At 40.1% G+C, this 20,464-nt stretch overlaps 1 protein-coding gene across 1 annotated transcript; it reads right to left on the bottom strand.

The window, feature by feature from the left end:
* Window positions 1–1,644: 1,644 nt before the first annotated feature.
* nubp1 (nucleotide binding protein 1 (MinD homolog, E. coli)) lies at window positions 1,645–18,375 on the bottom strand. The gene is made up of 10 exons (XM_031728511.2): window positions 18,254–18,375; window positions 16,230–16,334; window positions 15,974–16,107; window positions 8,168–8,236; window positions 8,021–8,053; window positions 7,838–7,928; window positions 7,596–7,750; window positions 4,650–4,760; window positions 3,333–3,519; window positions 1,645–2,481 (listed from the first exon to the last, which is right to left on the bottom strand). The coding sequence occupies exons 1-10, from the start codon at window positions 18,282–18,284 to the stop codon at window positions 2,429–2,431; spliced, it is 969 nt and encodes a 322-aa protein (XP_031584371.1). The 5' UTR covers window positions 18,285–18,375; the 3' UTR covers window positions 1,645–2,428.
* Window positions 18,376–20,464: the final 2,089 nt, after the last annotated feature.

Below are 20,464 nucleotides of genomic sequence, written 5' to 3'. Positions count from 1 at the left end.
AAATAATCACCAAGGCTGCACATTTACCTATTTTTCCCCTTAAGCTCATAAACAGAACAAACACAAAATTCACATGGAAGCCCCCCTCTCTAAACCCAAAGCCCTCTCCTCGGGTCACGTTGTGAATGCGAAGGTATGGTCCTTGTGTTAACCGATACAATCTTATGCACCATACTGTGAAGTTTTTTGGCAGGGATTGGAACCGGTTTGGCAAAACTACGCATGTGCCATGCCCAATGTTTAGCATTGCCGATTTACTTAGTAGAAAATGAGCTGCACTTTCTTTGTGTACCTGTGGAGCCAGTTTGTTGTCGTTTTAAGTAATTGGGAGTCACATGATCTCATTGTTTATTGGTGTTAATGATGTATTTTAAAATAATGGAAGAAAAAGCAGTTTTACCAGCTCTGCCTCACCTTCCTGGAGTGCTTTATTATGAGTAAATCTAACTTTACTCACAAGCTAAAGGTGAAGGTGTACAGGTATGCTTTACAATAAAGATATTACTCTTTTTTTGTGTCATATCTGTGGGAAAGACATTAGTTATACATGTGGTTATGATTGTTTTGTCTGCTTGCAGGATGCAGATACAGTTTCACATGTATTTTCTGCTTAGCTCTGGAGGAACTACAAGTGTGTAGAGTGTAGTGCAAATAAGGACACAAAAACACACACACTGTGAAACAAAAATTTCCAACCAGACTGGTAAATACAGACCTGGCAAACCTGATCCCACACCACTCATACTAAAACAATTCAAAGAGCCAAAAAAAGAAATAATTTGAATATTACAACGCAAATGAAGCGTGTTTAATGAATGGATGCTGTTTTCATGTGGTCATCAGTCACATCAACAATTAGACATGAAGATTTTAACACAATTATGAAAAGACCAAATACATCCAGTGGTTCAAAATTTGTAAAATGATCAGATTTTTATGACAGCTGAGAATGTGAAAAATCACCTGACCCTAACTGTAACTTTTGATCTCTGACGCTCGGTTTGAGTTGTAAAAATTTAACTTTGAACATTTTTCAATAAAACACAACTTCTTTTCCTGGAGTTCGATGCCAGCGTTGCCACGCAGGTATGAAAATGTATGTAAATTTTTAAAATAATTCCAGAAATCTGCAAGTGTACTTCTTTAAAAAGTAAAACACTGTTTGGTTTAGCTGTTCTGTACCTTTAAGTAGCCACTGCACCGTCGTCTGTAAATTAGTAATGCACACGTATGCACAGATATTGTTAAAATTGCACTTTCTGTTCAGAAATGCAAGAAAATGATTTGAAATCAGCATATTAAAAAATAACAACGATGTGCTTTACTACTTTTTTTTCCAGCTTTGAATTTGTTTTCAGCAAATTCGTGTATAATGACAATTGTGTTTCCAGAACCTACCTGTACTTCTTTATACTTCAAAAACAGGAAGCACTTGGAGGGGATATTGTAAACAATCTGCTAATTTGAAATGCGGAAGCGCCGATATTAATGACGAACTAAAATCCAAGTATTTTTTTTTTCTTTGTTGGCAGCTTAATCTGCACTTTGATCACAATAACCTGGTGCCATAAAGAGTTTAAACACAACAAAAAAAACCAAATTGCTGACCTTCTCTTAACACAAACATTACCACACCTGCTCAGGCACTGTGGAATATTTTTATATTCCTTTTCATCTACTGTGGCGATTGACATAATGTACACAAAAGCACCCGAAGCAAATGACTCACTCTAAGCAAATACAAGCTTAATGAAGTGGTAAGATAAACAAATGGATCCTACAAACGGTACAGGCAAAGATTCTGCATGTTTTTTCCTTTTTGCCTTATTAACTCCGCCAAAACTTATAAAAACCCACACAAACGCCAAAAAGTGACACCTTGCATGGCTGGGCCTTTACTACTATTAACAGTTTTACTACCGTTTGTCTAACCTGCAGCTGGCAAACAGCCCACAACAAATGTGCTGTTAGTTAAAACTACAGTGCTCAAAATGATATTGCTTTTCTTCAAAACAAAGAAACATACATTTGTAAATCAATGTAAACCCTGACAGCCTCATAAAGAGTGCATTCATATTCAAAACGGGCACAGGTGCTTATTTGAATGAGACCACTTTATTTCTTTTATGAAATGGGAAGTAATTTCTGTTTCTACAGAATCATTATGTATTCATTTCATTTACTCTCAGTAGTTCTTCAGGAAATACTGCTCTGGCATAGAAACAGTGGCACGGCAGCATCTGATCAATGCACGAAACCTATCACTGAAAACAAAGAATGATGAGATTTCTCTGACAGTCTGACATAAATGCTGTGATGCTGATGTGTACGAGCTCTCGTGCTCTTCGTGTGCCTCTTATTCGGTACCCGTCTGCCGTCATGTGATCTGCCACGGTGTTCTGCTCCTGTATGGATGCCATCTGTGTGGTCAGGTTGTGTTTTGCTCCTCTGTTACCCTGTTGGAGCAGTAATCCTGGATGGCTTTGGGGGAAAGAGAAAGAGGAGAGAAGAGAATGATGATGACAAATGAGATTTGATGAAGCTGATAAATAAATGTTCGTCAATTGATGGTTTCAGTTAGGAGTGAATCAGCTGCTACGCTAACCGCATTAGACTCCACAAACTTGATCTCATGCTTTAAGCATAATTGAATTTCGATACAACTCCTACTCTTCCTCTTTTGATTGTCCGCTTCCCATTTATACAGCGACTGCTTCCTCTTTCATTGTTTAATCAGGAATTGAGCCGCCAGCTAAATAATCTAGTCTGGTGGGGGTCTTCACTGGAAGAAGGAATACGCCTGACAGTGCATCTAACTTCCTTCTAAAGAAAAACGCAAAGTATGACGTATGAGGTGCCAAAGGGTTTGTTTATAATGTGCAAACGAAGGGGTGGGAGTCCTACACTTGGCACATCTGCTGGATCCCTGCCTACAAGTCCTGCTCTGACTATCTGACCACTGTGTGCATTTAGAACTGAGAGAAAACAAAGTCAACATCACAGCTGTACAGTAACATCCTGAGGGGTGGGGGTAGTGTTGACATTTGCTGCAAGTGAGCCGAGATTGTTTTTTTTGGTTGTTTCGGCAACTATTTCACACCATCTTCCCATTCACCAGTTTTGGCATCCTGTGACTTTGCCCACTTCTCAAAACCTCTATTCTAGTTGCAGGATTGCCAGCTGACGGTCAGAAGGGGATTTCCAGGCAAGTCCAGCCGACCTTGAGCGGCACGACGGCTACACTTAAGTCACGCAAGATTTGTTTTGGCCCTTTCTGGTTACTGATTGCACGATGCTCATTTGTGTGGGTCTCTTTCTGAAAACAAACTCACTTTTCACAATTTTCTGGTAGACTTCCGCAGCGGGGGAGTCGGGCACCTCGCTCAGGAAAGACTTGCCCTCGTCGCAGCTCCGTGCTATCCTGGGATCTAGAGGCACCTTTCCTAACAGGGGTAGTTTGAGGTCTGCACACATTTTCTCAGCTCCCCCGGTTGTGGGAGGGAAGATCTGTGACGTGTTCTACAAGGAAGAGTTTAAAGAAAAAATTATGCATGGATCAGCTAGGTACTTTCTTAATCTACACATGAGGAATTTGAGAATGATTAACTGTGTAAACACGACATTTTTCCACTGGGAATTCTAGCTCGAAGCTCAGGCCGTAACCCGGAAAACTAAAATATGCTGCACAGAGAGAGAGAGCAGATTTAAAAGGGTTGCTTAAATGACATCTCCCACTCTCCCACATTTTCTTTAAAGTGTGGTGATTTAAAATAAGAGAGATAAGATAAGATAAAATTTCATTAATCCCTCGGGTGGGTTCCTGTGGGAAATTCGGTTTCCAAAAGCACAGCACTGACAGAAGTTACAGAGCGTGAGCAGAATATTATATATATATATACACATATATAAATACAGAGACATATATAAATAAAATATACGAAGGGGATAAATAGAATAAATAGGAATAATAAATAATAAATAGGATTTCACTGTTTAGTGATAGGATAGGATATGGCGGTCCTGTTATATCATATCCTCTAGGCTCAATAACCCCTCCCAAAAAATAAAATGTCAAATGTTGAATAGAAAGGAAGTGGCTTCAAGGCCCTCCCTTAAAGGGGTGTAAGAGCCTCAGGAAATTAAATCTAAAAGGAAAAAAACAAGACATAAAAATGGAGAGAAACACAGAACTTTGTTGATGTGATTTTGTGCAAGGTGAGCTTGCTTGTGGTTGTGAAAATGAGTGCACTGTATCCTGTTCAGTGTATCTGCAGTATATCTGCACAGAATAGCAGGCGAAGCCTCCTCACAACCTGGTTTTTTTTGTAATGAGCTAAAATAGCACAGATGTGAGCACATCTTTCAGACCTCCTCGCCTCGTTCCTCTTTTCTGTGTGCTCCATTTCTTCACTTACCAAAACTAATCAAGCGTATGCTCGCAATGCTTGTATACATTTCTCACGAGATTAGATCAGAGTTTTTATTTTTTTGTCAATTATGTGGTTCTGATTTTTGCCCAATTATCTTATCCACCTCTTTAAGAACAAAAAAGAAAAGAAAAAAAGATGTAATCAGAAAGTTAACAGAGACATGGATCTGGTGCATTTGAGCTTATCTGTGTTTTGTACAAGTGTGTGTGTGTGAGTGACCTTGCATTTAGGGCAGACAAAGCCGCTCATGTTCTCCACCACCCCGATGATCGGCAGCTTAACCTTCTGACAGAATCGGATCTCCTTTCGCACGTCCTGTAACGAGACCTCCTAGACAGACGCAGAAACAGGAACCACAGAAAGAGAAAGGCAAAAGCGAAGGTTGAAGTTTGTGTGTATGTGTGGATGGGTGGGCACGGGGAGCATACGGTGGACAGGGAGGGGGACGCAGGATGTGACACAAAATGCACACACGCACATACACACACAAAAAAAAAAGTTCACAGATGAATCAGTCTGGCTTGTTTGTTTGGTAATTCCCACCGGGTGTGTGTGTGGTCGGTTGTGGGTTAGTGAGAGCAGGCGGAATGAGGAAGTGTGTCTGTTGCTTTCTGACTTTACCACACTGAGCCTAATCTAAGAAGCAGGAAACCGGTGCTTCACTTCACCAAGCGCAATAAGAACTTTGACACAGCTTATAGTGAGGTCTTCTTAACTGAACACAAGTAGAGTAAGCCACATTTATTGACAAGGCGCTAAATGTTCGTCACACTAGATCCTGGGAACAATTATCAGCAGGAAACATGACTGACAGAACTAGTATGGCTGCTGGATCACAGTCTTTTTACTGTCTGCATGAATAATAACATTGGGTTATCCTCCAAGTATTTGTGTGTAAATATCACGATGCCCCGCCGGCAGACATGTTGCTGCCCGTTCAGCACAAACACCGCCCTGTGCCTATCCTGTCTGTGGCTTTATTCCACCAAAATCACCTTTACAAACCAGGTAACAAAAACACGTGACGTCAGCAGGTGAAGCGAACCGCTTTTGTGCCGAGTTGACTTCCTATTAAATACGAAAATTTATAGGAAGCGTGCCGTGGAAGACGACAATAGAAAACTCTGAATTTATTTTTATTCTGCACAGCTCTGTGGCATGCCATTTCTTTAACAGTTTGTATACAAACATACCTATAAAAAACCTGTATAACAACATTTTATTGCGCGATAGGCTCTCGTTTTTCTTTTTACGATGGTTTCATGATGGAACAGCATCCTCTGTTGGTTGTGGCACGCTAAAAGCATCTTGTGAAATAAAGCAGTTCATCTTCATTGACACTCGGCCACAGCTCCATGATTACGACCATGTGGAATTGCTTTATTGCCAACAGTAACAGCACCTGCACAACAAATGTCTTTGTCCCATGTAATCCAACCTATTAAAACCTGTCATATCATATTTTTAAAACATGATTTTTGTGTATTAACGTGTGCATCCTAAGACAATCATTAGTGCCAGTGGATTCACTGTAAAGCCCTTACTCTGGATGATCCACAGACTTGTGCAATTGCTGGTGCAAAATTCAAATTTCATATGTGTTTATGTTTCATAGTGGGCTGAAAAAGCAGGGGTCTCAAGGACATCTGAAATATGTCAGTATACTGTAGAGCCATAAAGGGGGAGCACCACCAATTCCACAAAGCAGCAGCACTAATCATAACAGAAGGCAGCTGCATACAGCAGCATGTTTTTTTTGTGGTAAGCCAGTTAACCTACCCGTGGCTTTCAGAGTCACTACTATGACTGAAATGACTCAACTTGTATATAGAAGTTCAGGTTGTTAAAGTCATTTGGGGGAAATTTAGGGAATCACCAAGTAAAGTCCGTTGGACTGAAAGCAGTCTTATATCTGCAGGTCAAATTTCTATTTAAAGCTGATAGCAGGTAGTTTTCATAAGTATTTGGATACATGTTTATTTATTATTCTTGTTAACCTAAAATAGCTGAGCTAAAACTGAGTAGGTTTTGAATAACACTGAAACCTCTGAGTGAGAGTTAGAGAGCTTTTAGGACACACAGCCCGAGCTATGTATCCGAACGCCTGTCTGCTAAAGTTTCAGTTTGAATTGAGCTCACAGATGGTTCAGAGTTAACTGAAAGATGCTGAAGTTTAGCTGCAGGTGTCTGTGCAAGCAATAAAGAGGTATGTTGAAATACAATGACTGGAATTTCCTTGTCTGGTTTTCTTTCTAAGAACTATAACTGACAGCATATTCAAACAAAATTTAGCTTTTCATAAAGTCGGAGGTTTCTTCCTGTTAAAAAGGAGCTTATCATTCCCGCTGTCGCCAAGTGCTCACTCACATGGGGTCGCTTGATTATTGGGGTTTCTTTCGATAATATCGTTGAGATTTGTATAAATAAACTGAACTGAATTTCCCCCAAACTGCAGTCAGTTACAGTAAACAAAGTGCTCTGGAAAGAGGTACGAGTAATTAACTGTAAATGAGCTGCCATACACCAGCCTTTACCTGACACATTGTATGTTTCCAAACAAAAGCAGGTGTAGCAGATTCATATAACTAAACGCATGTCAGGTACTTGCATCACTTTCCGGTTTGTTTATAACTCGTCACATCACTGAACATCGAACTTTTTCTCTTTTGTATTTGTCCCCAAAGGTTTTCCTCGTAAAAATGCTTTGATCCGTTGCTCATACCGAGGCTGCTAGCTTGTAGGTGGCTCTGAGCTCTGGATAGCTGAAGTTTTAGCCACTTTGCCTTTGTTGGTGTCTTTAAAATCTCCATGTTCAGCTGGGTGAAGGGGCTTTAAGCATCTGATTAGCATTAGGTTACAAATGTTTTCATGGTGGTCATCCTGGAGTTTGTGTGTCTTTGTGTGTCTTCATTGAGCATGACAGACATGAACATGAAACCCAGCAGCTCATAACTGGACATATATGAGGATGACTGGCTGCTCATTTAGTCAAACAACATTTGAGAATGTTTTATAAAAGCAGGTGTGTACAAAGAATTGCAAACAGAAGAAAAACTCTAGATCGCACCACAGCAGTGTTTTTAAAGGTTATTGACTTTAAAAAGCTCCCATAGAGCACTTTATATAGTAACGTAAACCTGCTCACACTAAAGCCGAGACTTGTACCTGTGGTGTGGTGATGATGATGGCTCCATCAACTTGGGTGGAGCTTAGGTACTGGACGATTGACAGGTGTTCGTCAGAGGTGCCGGGTGGAGTGTCTACGATGAGGTAATCCAGGTCCCCCCAGTCCACGTCCCTTAAAAACTGCTTAATCATCCCTGATTGGACACAAGAACCGCACAGGCTGTAGCTGTGTGAGATCTGGAAACATGAGCATCTCACATACACACATCACATTACCGCACCATTTTTCTTGGGTCCTCTCCAGATCACAGCATCATCAGGGCTACTTAGCAGGAAGCCAATAGACATGACTGCCAGGTTGTCGTCCACATACTGCAACACAACGCAGAAGCACCTGTTTTATGATGCTTAAATACAGAAAAAAATAATTAAAAAAAATAAATAGATCGTTCGAATCAGCTCACCACAGGGGACCATCCAGAGCCACTCTGGTGAACCTACACAGCAGATGACAGAAAGACAGCTCAAACTTTGTGTCCATGTGAGATTATGATTACAATGTTGCACCAATATATATAACAGCTGTTTCTGACAGCTGCCTACTGACTTACTTGCTCTCCCTCTAAACCCATGATCCTTGGAATGGATGGACCACAGATGTCTACATCAAGCAGGGCAATCTAACACAGGAAAAAGAAAGTGGAAGCATGAAAAGTTGGAAACAAATGATCTTTAAGCTCCAGTATAATGAAGGCAACTGTCTCCCTAAAGGCTACACAAGGCATTTCCTGTCTGCTTGACTGGGCAACACATCAAAACAATGGAGCTGTGTCCTAGCACTAGCCATCCTAAAGCATTGCTTTGTCAGCATTTTCTCTGAGGAGCTGTTAACATATCTGGTAAGTGGAATGTTTTGCAAGGGAGTGTTACCAATTACCAATAATCATCCCACAGATGTAATATTATCTACAGCTACTTTTAGTACCATCGATGTTAAGTTAGACTCTTTTTCTCCAATTGATCTGAGTTAACTTCAATAATTACTTCCTCCAAACCATCAACGTGTCTTTTAGACCCCATTCCTACAAAACTGCTCAAAGAAGTCCTGCCATTAATTAATTCTTCGATCTTAAATATGATCAACCTATCTCTAATAATCGGCTATGTACCACAGGCCTTCAAGGTGGCTGTAGTTAAACCTTTACTCAAAAAGCCATCTCTAGACCCAACTGTCTTAGCTAATTATAGGCCAATCTCCAACCTTCCTTTCATATCAAACATCCTTGAAAGAGTAGTTGTCAAACAGCTAACAGATCATCTGCAGAGGAATGGCTTATTTGAAGAGTTTCAGTCAGGTTTCAGAGCTCATCACAGCACAGAAACAGCTTTAGTGAAGGTTACAAATGATCTTCTTATGGCCTCTGACAGTGGACTCATCTCTGTGCTTGTCCTGCTAGACCTTAGTGCAGCGTTCGATACTGTTGACCATAATATCCTATTAGAGCGATTAGAACATGCTGTAGGTATTACAGGTACTGTGCTGCAGTGGTTTGTATCATATCTATCTAACAGACTCCAATTTGTACATGTAAATGGAGAGTCCTTGAGGAACCTTGGAGTCATTTTTGACCAGGACATGTCCTTCAACGCACATATTAAACAAATATGTAAGACTGCTTTCTTCCATTTGCGCAACATCTCTAAAATTAGAAATATCCTGTCTCAGAGTGATGCTGAAAAACTAGTTCATGCCTTCATTACTTCCAGGCTGGACTACTGTAATTCATTATTATCAGGATGTCCTAAAAACTCGCTGAAAAGCCTTCAGCTGATCCAAAATGCTGCAGCAAGAGTCCTGACAGGGACTAGAAAGAGAGACATATTTCTCCTGTTTTGGCTTCCTTCATTGGCTTCCTGTTAAATCCAGAATTGAATTCAAAATCCTGCTCCTCACATACAAGGTCTTAAATAATCAGGCCCCATCTTATCTTAATGACCTTGTAGTGCCATATCACCCTATTAGAGCACTTCGCTCTCACACTGCAGGCTTACTTGTTGTTCCTAGAGTATTTAAAAGTAGAATGGGAGGGAGAGCCTTCAGTTTTCAGGCCCCTCTTCTGTGGAACCAGCTTCCAGTTTGGATTCGGGAGACAGACACTATCTCTACTTTTAAGATTAGGCTTAAAACTTTCCTTTTGCTAAAGCATATAGTTAGGGCTGGACCAGGTGACCCTGAATCCTCCCTTAGTTATGCTGCAATAGACGTGGCTGCTGCGGGATTCCCATGATGCATTGAGTTTTTCCTTTCCAGTCACCTTTCTCACTCACTATGTGTTAACAGACCTCTCTGCATCGAATCATATCTGTTATTAACCTCTGTCTCTCTGTTAAAAGGGAGTTTTTCCTTCCCACTGTCGCCAAAGTGCTTGCTCATAGGGGGTCATATGATTGTTGGGTTTTTCTCTGTATGTATTATTGTGTGATCTACTGTACAATATAAAGCGCCTCGAGGTGACTTCTGTTGTGATTTGGCGCTATATAAATAAAACTGAATTGAATTGAATTGAATTGAGTGTCCAGTTGATCCCCTTGCTATGGATGACAACATTGTGAATGAACCTTTGTACCCCAGTGGTTTATGGGTAACAGTCAAAGTTAAAAACTCCTGCCAAGTCTAACATGAGATTTTCTGTCAACTAAGAAATAATGATTTACGCTAACTACACAAGTTTTCATATGTCATGTTCACCTATATTCAGCCTAAAAACAACTTTATGTAATACAGTGGTCCCTCGCTATAACGCGGTTCACCTTTCGCAGCCTCGCTGTTTCGCAGATTTTTTTTGTGCAATTTTGCATGCTTTTTTTCCCCAGTGGATTATGTTCTGTGTCCTGATTGGCTGAAGACCAGGATGTCTCCTGTACAGTACAGAATGCGTTCAGCTTGTCAAATTTACATAGATCCTCGATCGTTAGCAGTGTGACTCTGAAGTGCTGTACTGTATGTTTGTAAGTTCTCCCCCCAACAAACACAACAGTGTCGACGAAACGTTTTGCACCGTCAAAGGCAACCTAGGGTGCCTTTGGTTTCATTCTATAATACTGAAGTTAGTTTTCTACCAAGGTTTGAACGTGTTTAAACAAGAGAGAAAAGTGTGAAAATGTTCAGTGTGTGAAGTGTGAAGTGAGGGGTTTTACAGCCTGTATTTGTATAGCGCTTTACTAGTCCCTAAGGACCCCAAAGTGCTTTACACATCCAGTCATCCACCCATTCACACACACATTCACACACTGGTGATGGCAAGCTACATTGTAGCCACAGCCGCCCTGGGGCGCACTGACAGAGGCGAGGCTGCCGGACACTGGCGCCACCGGGTCCTCTGACCACCACCAGTAGGCAACGGGTGAAGTGTCTTGCCCAAGGACACAACAACTGAGACTGTCCGAGCCGAGGCTCGAACCAGCAACCTTCCGATTACAAGACGAACTGCCAACTCTTGAATACTCTAGACTCTAGAATAATTGTTAAAAATAAAGTTGGGTACTTTACGGATTCGCGGATTAAATCCCGCGATAAACGAGGGACCACAACAAAAACTGCTGCGCACTTATCATGCTATCAAGCACATTCAGGTCTGAAGAGCAGGTTTTTGGTTTGATCATTAATTCTGGCAAACTCCACAGATATTGCAAATTCATCAAAGTATTTAAAGCCGTGCAGATTTAAGGAAAGCAACATCTCTGGTATTACTGGATTGCCAGTTTGACACTATTAAAATGTCATTAACAGAATATTTTAAACAGAAGAAAGTGGTGTGCGTCTTACGTAAGAAAGATGAGGACAGACTTCTTAATGCAAATGATAAAATTCTAGAAAAATGCCCTGACAGATGTCTAAAAAACTGATTCTCCCACACATTATATCTCCAGGTGAGACAGAGATACTTTGATGAGATACGTTTTTTTTTTTTAAAGAAATGCACATAAACTTAACAATATATTCACAAATAAATCCAGAAATGGCCTGACACAGGACCCAAGATATGAATCTGCCCCTCCAGTTTATCCATCGACGGTTCATTGAAGCCTCATCAGAAATGGTGTCAGTGAAACGGTGGCTGGCAGTAATTTAATAAGAATGAGAGATACTGTTAGATAAATTAGAACAAGAGGCTAAGATATTACCTCAAATATGAAAAACTTTACTCTGGGGAAAAAAAACAAACTTAACTCTTACAGAGTAAAGAAGAAATTTGTTAGATTTAGAAAGTGGAAATGTTCAATAGTTTATCAGTCGATACGAATAAAAAAAGCAGAATTATGCTGAATATTGTTAATAAGTTGTGAGATACAGGATTGTCTGCTTGATTTTAGTTCGTTGCTGCAATAATGAAGTGAATTCTTATAGATTTCAAAGTCTGTTTATAATGATTTTTTTCCCCCTATTTTCTCTCTCAGCTCTCCGACACTTTTACCTTTTCTCTCTTTCTCCAGATTGCTTTAGGTGGACCACGTATATCAACAGTTCAGACAGGAACAATATGACTGCTCATTTGAGAAACGGCATCAGAAAAGTTGTCCAGCACTTCATCTCACGCGGGAGATAGAGCAGGAGATATGGAATTAAAAACTCAGATAACTGATGTAGAGTTACGGCTAAAAATGTTTTTATATAAAACAGCGATCCCACCACCTGCCTGTTTGTACAGGTCCAATAAAAATACTGGTGGTGGCCACTGGTACCCCTCAGCCTCCTAGCAGATACACCTGTGGTGCCAGTTTTAAAATCCTAGGTGACGTCCTTCTTGAGTTATCGCACACTGATGTCCATGTTGCCGTCCGGCAGCAAGCCGACGATACCCCATCAGCCTTTTATGGCTGCGACTCCTGCGAGGTAATAAAAACTTTAATGACTGGCTAATGCTTTAATGAGCTCTGTATTAGCCGTGTCACCAAGACAGGTGTCAGTAATTACGCCAATAATAATAAATACTTGGACATTAAAGGAAGTGTGCTGTAAATTATAGGTGGTGATAATGGCAATGAGATAAGGTGGGTTTAATGTATGAAAGAGCGCTGCATCTGTGAGGTTTGCTTACTGGCTTGCTGTTGGTGTCAGTTTTGTTGTTAATAATAATAATAATAATGATAATAAATAATAATTCCACTGCATTCCACTGTTAATAACAGGTTGTGATTATGTGATTAACATTGTATAATACTATCAAAATTAAATAAAGAGAAGTTCCAAAGAAAAAAAAAGTTAAGTGAAAAACAACAGCTTAGCAAAATTTTGATGCAAGTACTTTTTTCAGCCTGGGACTGAGAGCTGGTCTGTCCTGCTCATGTCAACAATCGAGTGTCAAGTTCTCTGCTTACAGCAAACATACATGTAGCACTCACTCTGCAACTGAAGCAACACAAATAAAAACAATAAAGCAATGGCACTGTTGCCATGTTCAACTTGAAACTGTGAAAGCTACACAAGAAACTGGCGTATAAAGAGATTTCTCACAGAAAAACTGCAGCAGACAGACTAATAACCTGATGCATCGAACTCTATCCTGCTGCTGGTTAATATAATCTATCATTGTTGTGGATGTAACTGATATATTTCTTCCTTGATGAATCTGTGGCATCTTTTAGAGTGATAGTGTTGTGTTCCTGGTTAGCGCTGGGTTTCAATTATCGATTTTCCGATTCAAATCGATTTCAGCTTTTATAACGCAACATTTATTCATTAAATCCTGAACTGATTTTTAAATATAAATGTATTTTTGTGCCAGAATCGCAGGTTAAAGCTCACAAAACTATTTCAACAACCACCAAACAGCTAAAACAGCAAATGAGAGCAGGTGAACAGATTCCACACAAAGCGCAGACCCAACGCATCAGAATCAGTGAGATGTCGGCTTTCTCACCTGACAGCACGTACACGGACACGCCGTCGGTGCTCATAACCGACAATTTGCTGATTCTGAAGCTGCAGGTTTTGTCTCTCCGACCAAAATTCACTGAAGCAGCAGTAAAGAAGATCAAAACTACGCTTCACATTTGATAAATATCGTCATTAATTCCCTCTTACTTTTGCTGTTTTGCTTCCACCACAATAAAAATCACACTTCCTCCACAGCTCTCTCTTTCTCTCGGTGTACTACAAGAACAGTTTCCTATCTCAAATCTGCTTTAGGGATTATTTACTTGCTTATTACACACAGTCTACTGCTATGTACAGCGCTGTCAGCCGCTGTTTTTTGTTTTGTTTTTTTTCCAAAAATGACCCTGATAAGAAAGCCTAATTTCTGCTGTTCAATACTGAAGAAATTTACATTTTTTAAATTACACCAAATTGCAAAACGTTTAGCTGTGTCTCTAATAAAACCTCTGTAACTTTGCTCTGCTTCACTTCATATGTTGATGTTGGTTTTCTTCAGTTTATGATCTACTGCAGAATATTTTTAAGGGGGTTATCTGCTATAAAAAGCCAGGCCAGGAAAACCTTCATGTTTTTCTGTGTTTTATCCTCAATTACTTTCACACAAAGGCATCTGCTGCGATGCTTACACCTCTGATGAAGTCTCACAAGTGTCAGTACTGATAAATGTTCAGAATTAAAATATTTCTAACTGTCAGAATTTCCCCGATTCAAATCAAATGGAATCGAATCAAATCAGGACCCTGTGAATCGGAATCGAATCGATTATAGAAATCAGTGATGATACCATGTTCCTCGTGTCATACATTTTACTTTCAGAATTCAAATAGATTGTTACTCCATGTCTGCAGTGACCTCTAGTGGTCAGTGTATTTTACTGTTTATATGAGAGAGCATCAGGATTTACACACACTGGCTACTTTAGAGACCTGATCAACCACTTGTTAATGCAAATATGTAAATATAATAGCCAATCACATGGCAGCAACTTGACATGGTCAACGTGACCTGCTGAATTTCAAACAAGCACCAGTTCTCTGAGTGAAAATGCCTTGTTGATGTCAGAGGTCGAAGGAGAACAGACCAGACAGCTTCCGGCTAACAGGAAGGGAACAGTAACAAAAATAAGCACTCATTAAAAGCAAGGTACTCAGAAGAGCATCTCTGAACGCGGAACTCTGAACCTTGAAGTAGATGGGCTACATCAGCAGGCGAACAGACCTGCAATCCTGTCAGTGAAAGACAGGAAACTTGCGCTACTGTTCACATGGGCTCACCAAAATTGGACAGTTAAAAAAAAAAAAAAAAAGAGAGAAAAAATGTTGCCTGGTCTGATGAGTCCCAACTTTTATCATTTAGGTTGTAGGTCCAGAATAGGTAGGTCCTGCCTTATAAGTTGTTGCTACCACTTTATGATCAGTGTGCCCATCTTCTGATGGCTCCTTCCAGCAGGACACAAAGCTCAAAATCATCTCAAACTCGATTCTCGATTCAGGAGACTCACATTATAGATGTGCAGCAGACTAATCTACAGCGACTGTCTAATGCATCCATCCATCCATCCATCTTCATCCGCTTTATCCGAGGCCGGGTCGCGGGGGCAGCAGCCTAAGCAGAGAAGCCCAGACCTCCCTCTCCCCAGCCACCTCCTCCAGCTTATCCGGGGGAGCACCAAGGCGTTCCCAGGCCAGCCGAGAGATATAATCTCTCCAGCGTGTCCTGGGTCTGCCCCGGGGCCTCCTCCTGGTGGGACATGCCCGGAACACCTCACCCAGGAGGCGCCCAGGAGGCATCCTTGTCAGATGCCCGAACCACCTCAACTGGCTCCTTTCGATGTGGAGGAGCAGCGGCTCTACTCTGAGCCCCTCCCGGATGGCCGAACTTCTCACCCTATCTCTAAGGGAGAGGCCAGCCACCCTTCGGAGGAAGCTCATTTCTGCTGCTTGTATCCGCGATCTCGTTCTTTCGGTCACTACCCACAGCTCGTGGCCATAGGTGAGGGTCGGGACGTAGATCGACCGGTAAATTGAGAGCTTCGCTTTTACACTCAGCTCCCTCTTCACCACGACGGACCGGTGCAGCGTCCGCATCACTGCAGCCGCAGCACCAATCCGTCTGTCGATCTCCGGCTCCCTTCTGTCTAATGCAGTCGTGTCAATATGGACCAAAATCTGAGAGGAAAGGTTCCAGCACTTTGCTGAATTTGTGAGATGAATAACTACGGCAGTTCTGAAGGCAAAAGGGGCCCAGTATGATGCAAGGTGTGCCTAATAAAGGCAGAAGCCACAGCAGGGATTAATGAACTATATGATTTTCTTTTCACTAGCCTCAGACAATAAGGTCCTCAAAGTGGAAACAGTAAAAAAGGAAAAAACAATCCAAAATTTAATTGGATTCTGATTTTAAGACAATACTTGTTTGTTTGCTGTTGGATATGATTTGCATGTCAGAAAATATCAATATTACTGATATTCTGTATTACCTCCTTTGTGTTGTCACTTGCCAGAGCGTGGGCCAAGTGAGCGCTAAAGGTGCTCTTCCCCACACCTCCTTTTCCAGACAACACGAGGATCTTGTGTTTGACTGCTGACAGCTTCTCTCCTATCTCTGCTATAGCTGTAGACACACGGGACCGAGATGAGATGTTTTAAGCTCTTAACTAATCCCCTAATGTATTTGCTGAAGCCCAAATATGTATCAAAATATTAAAATGATGAGATAATAACACACAGTCTTACCAGGGTCGGGGGCTTTTGTGGCTCCAGAGGCACAGAGTTTCTGGTTGGGACAGCCCTGGCATGATGCAGACTTGCCGGCTTGCTCACTTGTTGTACCCGGACAGTCTAACAAGGATAAAACAGAATCCAGTCATCAAGATGTTGGTTTTTCTGAGCACCTTAAAGAGACTTAAATATCCTAGATCTGCTTTGAGTGGTTGTTGTTAAAATAAAATATGTAGTTGAACAAAATATCTAGAACCTCTGAAAAGTCTGATCAGCGCTTGACTGTCCTCAATATTCTTTCAAAAATACTTTCAAACAGATGTCATTGTAATTTTGAGATTTTAATGATTTCTTTGAAGTGTTCCTCTTCCACAGTGGAACGATTATACAGCACACATCTTAAATGCCTTTAAAAACAAGAACTAGGTGCACAAGTTTGAATTTATTTTGGATTTTTCTTTAATCCACACAGGGTCAAAAGTATACATACAGCCTCAAACATGTGCCCACATTCATTTTAATGTTTTATAAATGATGCTTAAGGTTCTACACTCTATTTTAACTTGACAAAGCAAAGGCCTGTTAACTCATTAGTGATCATGATTGACTAAAACTGGCAGTTTGTTGTTGCTGGCATAAAGATGATTTTCTTTGACAGCATTCAGTAGACTGACCAACACTCAGAACAATGGGAAAGTCCCAAGAACTCAGTGAAGACTTAAGAAGGAGAATTTTAGCTCTACACATGTCGGGAAGGTCTCTTAGAGCCATTTGTAAACAACTGCAGCTTCCAGATCTCATTTCAAAGAATTGTATGTAATTGCAAACTGTGCCACAATGTTGCCATTATCTGAAAGATGACCCAAACTGTGGCCCTCAGATGAGAGGAAAATGGTTAGGATGTTCAGGAACAACCAAGAACCACTAAGGATCAAGCCTGCCATAAAGTGGAAACTGCTAAAATACCAGCATCACTGTCCACAGTAAAGCGAGTTTTACATTGGCACCCTCACAGTCCATGGCAACTAAGAAAAAGGTCCCTGCTCCAAAATCCACACCTTCAAACTTGACTGAAATTTATGAAGCGGATAAAATAATGAAGAAGGAGGATTACCTCCCAAGTCTTCAACTTCACCTTACATCAGCAGCTACATCATTAAAACCTGGTAGCAGTTGGGTGTTCTAACAGGAAAATGACCCCAAACACACAAACTGGTTTTTGAATGGATAAAGCAGACTAATATTAAGTCTTCCCAAAGCCCCAACCTCAACCCTACTGAAAATTACTACTTTAAAAGCCAGGTCAAACAAATTTAAATGACCTCTAGCAATCCTGCCAAGAAGAGTGGTCAAATATCCAGAGAGAACAGTTCCAGAAGATTTTTGATGAGTACCTTAATACATCTGGTTTTGCTAAGGGATCGTGTAATACCAAAAGAAAAGCTGCTCGCATGCGATGATCCCTTATAATCATTTATACACATCTTAATATAACATTCAGCCAAGAGACTACTAAAATGATTTTATTAAAACTTATTTACATAACAAATTATATAACTGCATAGAACACTGTCATCATGACTCAGCAAAACTTGAAGACGTACTGCGATACCTGTTCAAATTCCCTTGTGTGGATATTATGCGCATATTCACCACAGCAATAAAAACAAACAAACAAACAAACACTTTACTTTAGTGATACATCAAACGATGCCTGATAAGCTACTAAATAAGCATCACATTCAACTTTCTGAATATCCCGAATTCAACGTATAATAAATTGATTAAATTAAATTACAACACGTTGTAAATTAATTTATCTAAAACATCCTTATTAATATCCTTTCAAACACAGACTCAAAGCTATTAATGCTGATAATTCCGACAGTCAGAGATAACACAACGGAAGAGGAACAACTGCCGTGTGTTTAACAATCACCGCGACCTTACAGTTAAAAGTAAATTCCTAACAACCACACACAACTTGAACAACATGACTGAGGTATTAAAACCCAAGAAAAGTAAGTTTTAAGACTTACGCTCTGGGGCATTTTCTGGTACGTCTGCCATGTTTGCTCGGTGTCCTCCGGTTAAAGTCTTCCCCTCCAAAGGTTCCGGATACGCAACATGTGAAACGTCGGTTCGTTTGTTCGTGTACAGTTTTAAACAGATTTATCGAGGGACTGTGACAACAGCACTCAATGTACCTAATACAATACTGAGCACGGGAATGAATATGGAGAAAAACAAATAAATAAATGAATAAATAAATAAACAATACATATATCATTTGTACCGCTCTTGTGAATACAAACACTCAGGATCGGTTTGAGGAATTTCTTTACATTTAAGCACAAACGTCGCCTTACGTACATCAGCTTGTGAGGCTTTATTTCGAGCATGTTGCATCGTAAAGCAGCTAGATAAAAACATAAACAAAACAAAACAAAAACATAAGAAAGGAAAAAAGGAAAAGGATAGGACATAAGGAAATTATAACAATAAAAAACATGATAAATAAAAGAAGCAGGAAGAAGCATAGCCTTATTTAATCCAGTATTCTCCACTATTTGTTATTAATTATGATCACTGTTACTTCCTCTTTATATCCTGTCCTGTCATAAATCCCGCGAAAAGCAACAACAATACACTGACCACTAGAGGTCACTGTAGACATAGTATGACAATTTCAAATTCTAAAACTACTACTGCAACCGTTCACAAGATTTTCAAAAAACCTTGAGATCAAGGTCACTGAGATTTGAACTCGTCTAAGATTTTTAGTGAATGCACCTCTGATATCAATCTGAAAATCCTATGGTCTGCTGTCAAGTTATCGGATTCAAAAGACTTTCAGAAAACCTGATCTCTGACTTTGACCTTGAGGTAGAGGTCACCGGGGTTAAAACTCGTCCGTGATTTTTAGTAGAGATACACCTGTGATATCAGTCAACTTAGGTGTCCACGCTGTCCGCCTGCCAAGTAGGGTGACAACAAAACTGATGAGGTAAAAAGTTTCACCCTTACACGATGAAGACAACTCTATCGCTCTTAAAGATGCCACAGCTGCATCAAGGAGAAAATTCATTTGTTAAATTATATTCACAATGATGTTAGATTACACCAATCAGTAATAAGATAGAGTTAGATAGCCTCAGGTTATTAGTCAATGTCCACTGCAATTTGTCTGTGACATAAACTTTTAGCACAATTTGTGATTGTTTGAGTAATTCTTTGCTGTAACAAAGACATATTAGCATTTTAACAATTTTTTCATAGTATGTGAATATGATGGCATTTCACACAGATGTGTTATAGAAGACAATCATTTTGATGATGACTTTTTCTATCCATGGATGGAAATTGCATCACGAGAAGCTGACAGAGACACATGCTGTGGTAACTGTGGCTCCTAATGTAGTTATAATTTTAATTAATGCGTTATCTTATGATGTAAGATAATATAATGTTATAAAACTGGTAATAATGCCACATTTCCACTTAACTTCTATGGGTATATATACACAGTACACTAAGAAAAAACCTAATGGACGGTTCTAAAACAACTTGTGTGTCCACTAGGGAGCGCTGTTGTTTTAATTATGCTTCAACATGTGCAGGGGGTGGGGGTGTGGGGTATACATTTTCAGGTTTAGAAGTCTTGAACTGAAGTTGCAGGTGTGGGCAATTAATTCTCCCAAGGGGACGTGTGAGAATCATGGACTGTTGTGGAGAAAATTAACATTGAGCAGAACTGAGTTCAGCTTATTGTGTCTCTCATGTGACTTCTTGAGAAAATGAATTTCCCACTCCTGATTCATAGTGTATTGTAATAGCTTCCCATATCGATCCTGGAAGGAAACACCAATCCCTTTAGGGTTGCACCAGGAAGGAAAATCTGCCAAATCAAACATAGCAAAGCCAACAGTAGCTACTACTGAAGTCAAAATATTTCTGACAAACCGTGTCGTAATCCTGTACAATTAAAGCTGCTTTTTATGGAAATTCCATGCCGCTGTTTTCATTGTAATGACAATAAATTTGGGTACATGACTAATAATATATCGAGAAGTTCACTGACTCAGGAGGACACCAGAAAGCATCTGACCTACTGTAGAATTCAGTGACTGATAATGTAACCTCAACATGTTCAATCTTAAAATAGACCAAAATGACAAATTACACACATTTACTTTGAAATCTTTACTTTGTAACTGCAGATTTAAGATATAAACTCTTTTTCCTCTTCT

Source organism: Oreochromis aureus, linkage group 4 (assembly GCF_013358895.1).
Source record: "Oreochromis aureus strain Israel breed Guangdong linkage group 4, ZZ_aureus, whole genome shotgun sequence".
NCBI classification, from domain to species: domain Eukaryota; kingdom Metazoa; phylum Chordata; class Actinopteri; order Cichliformes; family Cichlidae; genus Oreochromis; species Oreochromis aureus.
The sequence above is the reverse complement of the archived record's forward strand: the minus strand, read 5'-3'. Positions and strand labels throughout refer to the sequence as shown.

Coding starts and splice junctions, on each gene's coding strand:
- nubp1 (XM_031728511.2), bottom strand. CDS start 18,284: ATGGCAGACGTACCAGAAAATGCCCCAGAGC. Junction 8,237..15,973: donor CAAGTGACAACACAAAGGAG/GTAATACAGAAT, acceptor TTCCTGTGTTAG/ATTGCCCTGCTTGATGTAGA. Junction 8,054..8,167: donor TGGGTTTAGAGGGAGAGCAA/GTAAGTCAGTAG, acceptor TCTGCTGTGTAG/GTTCACCAGAGTGGCTCTGG.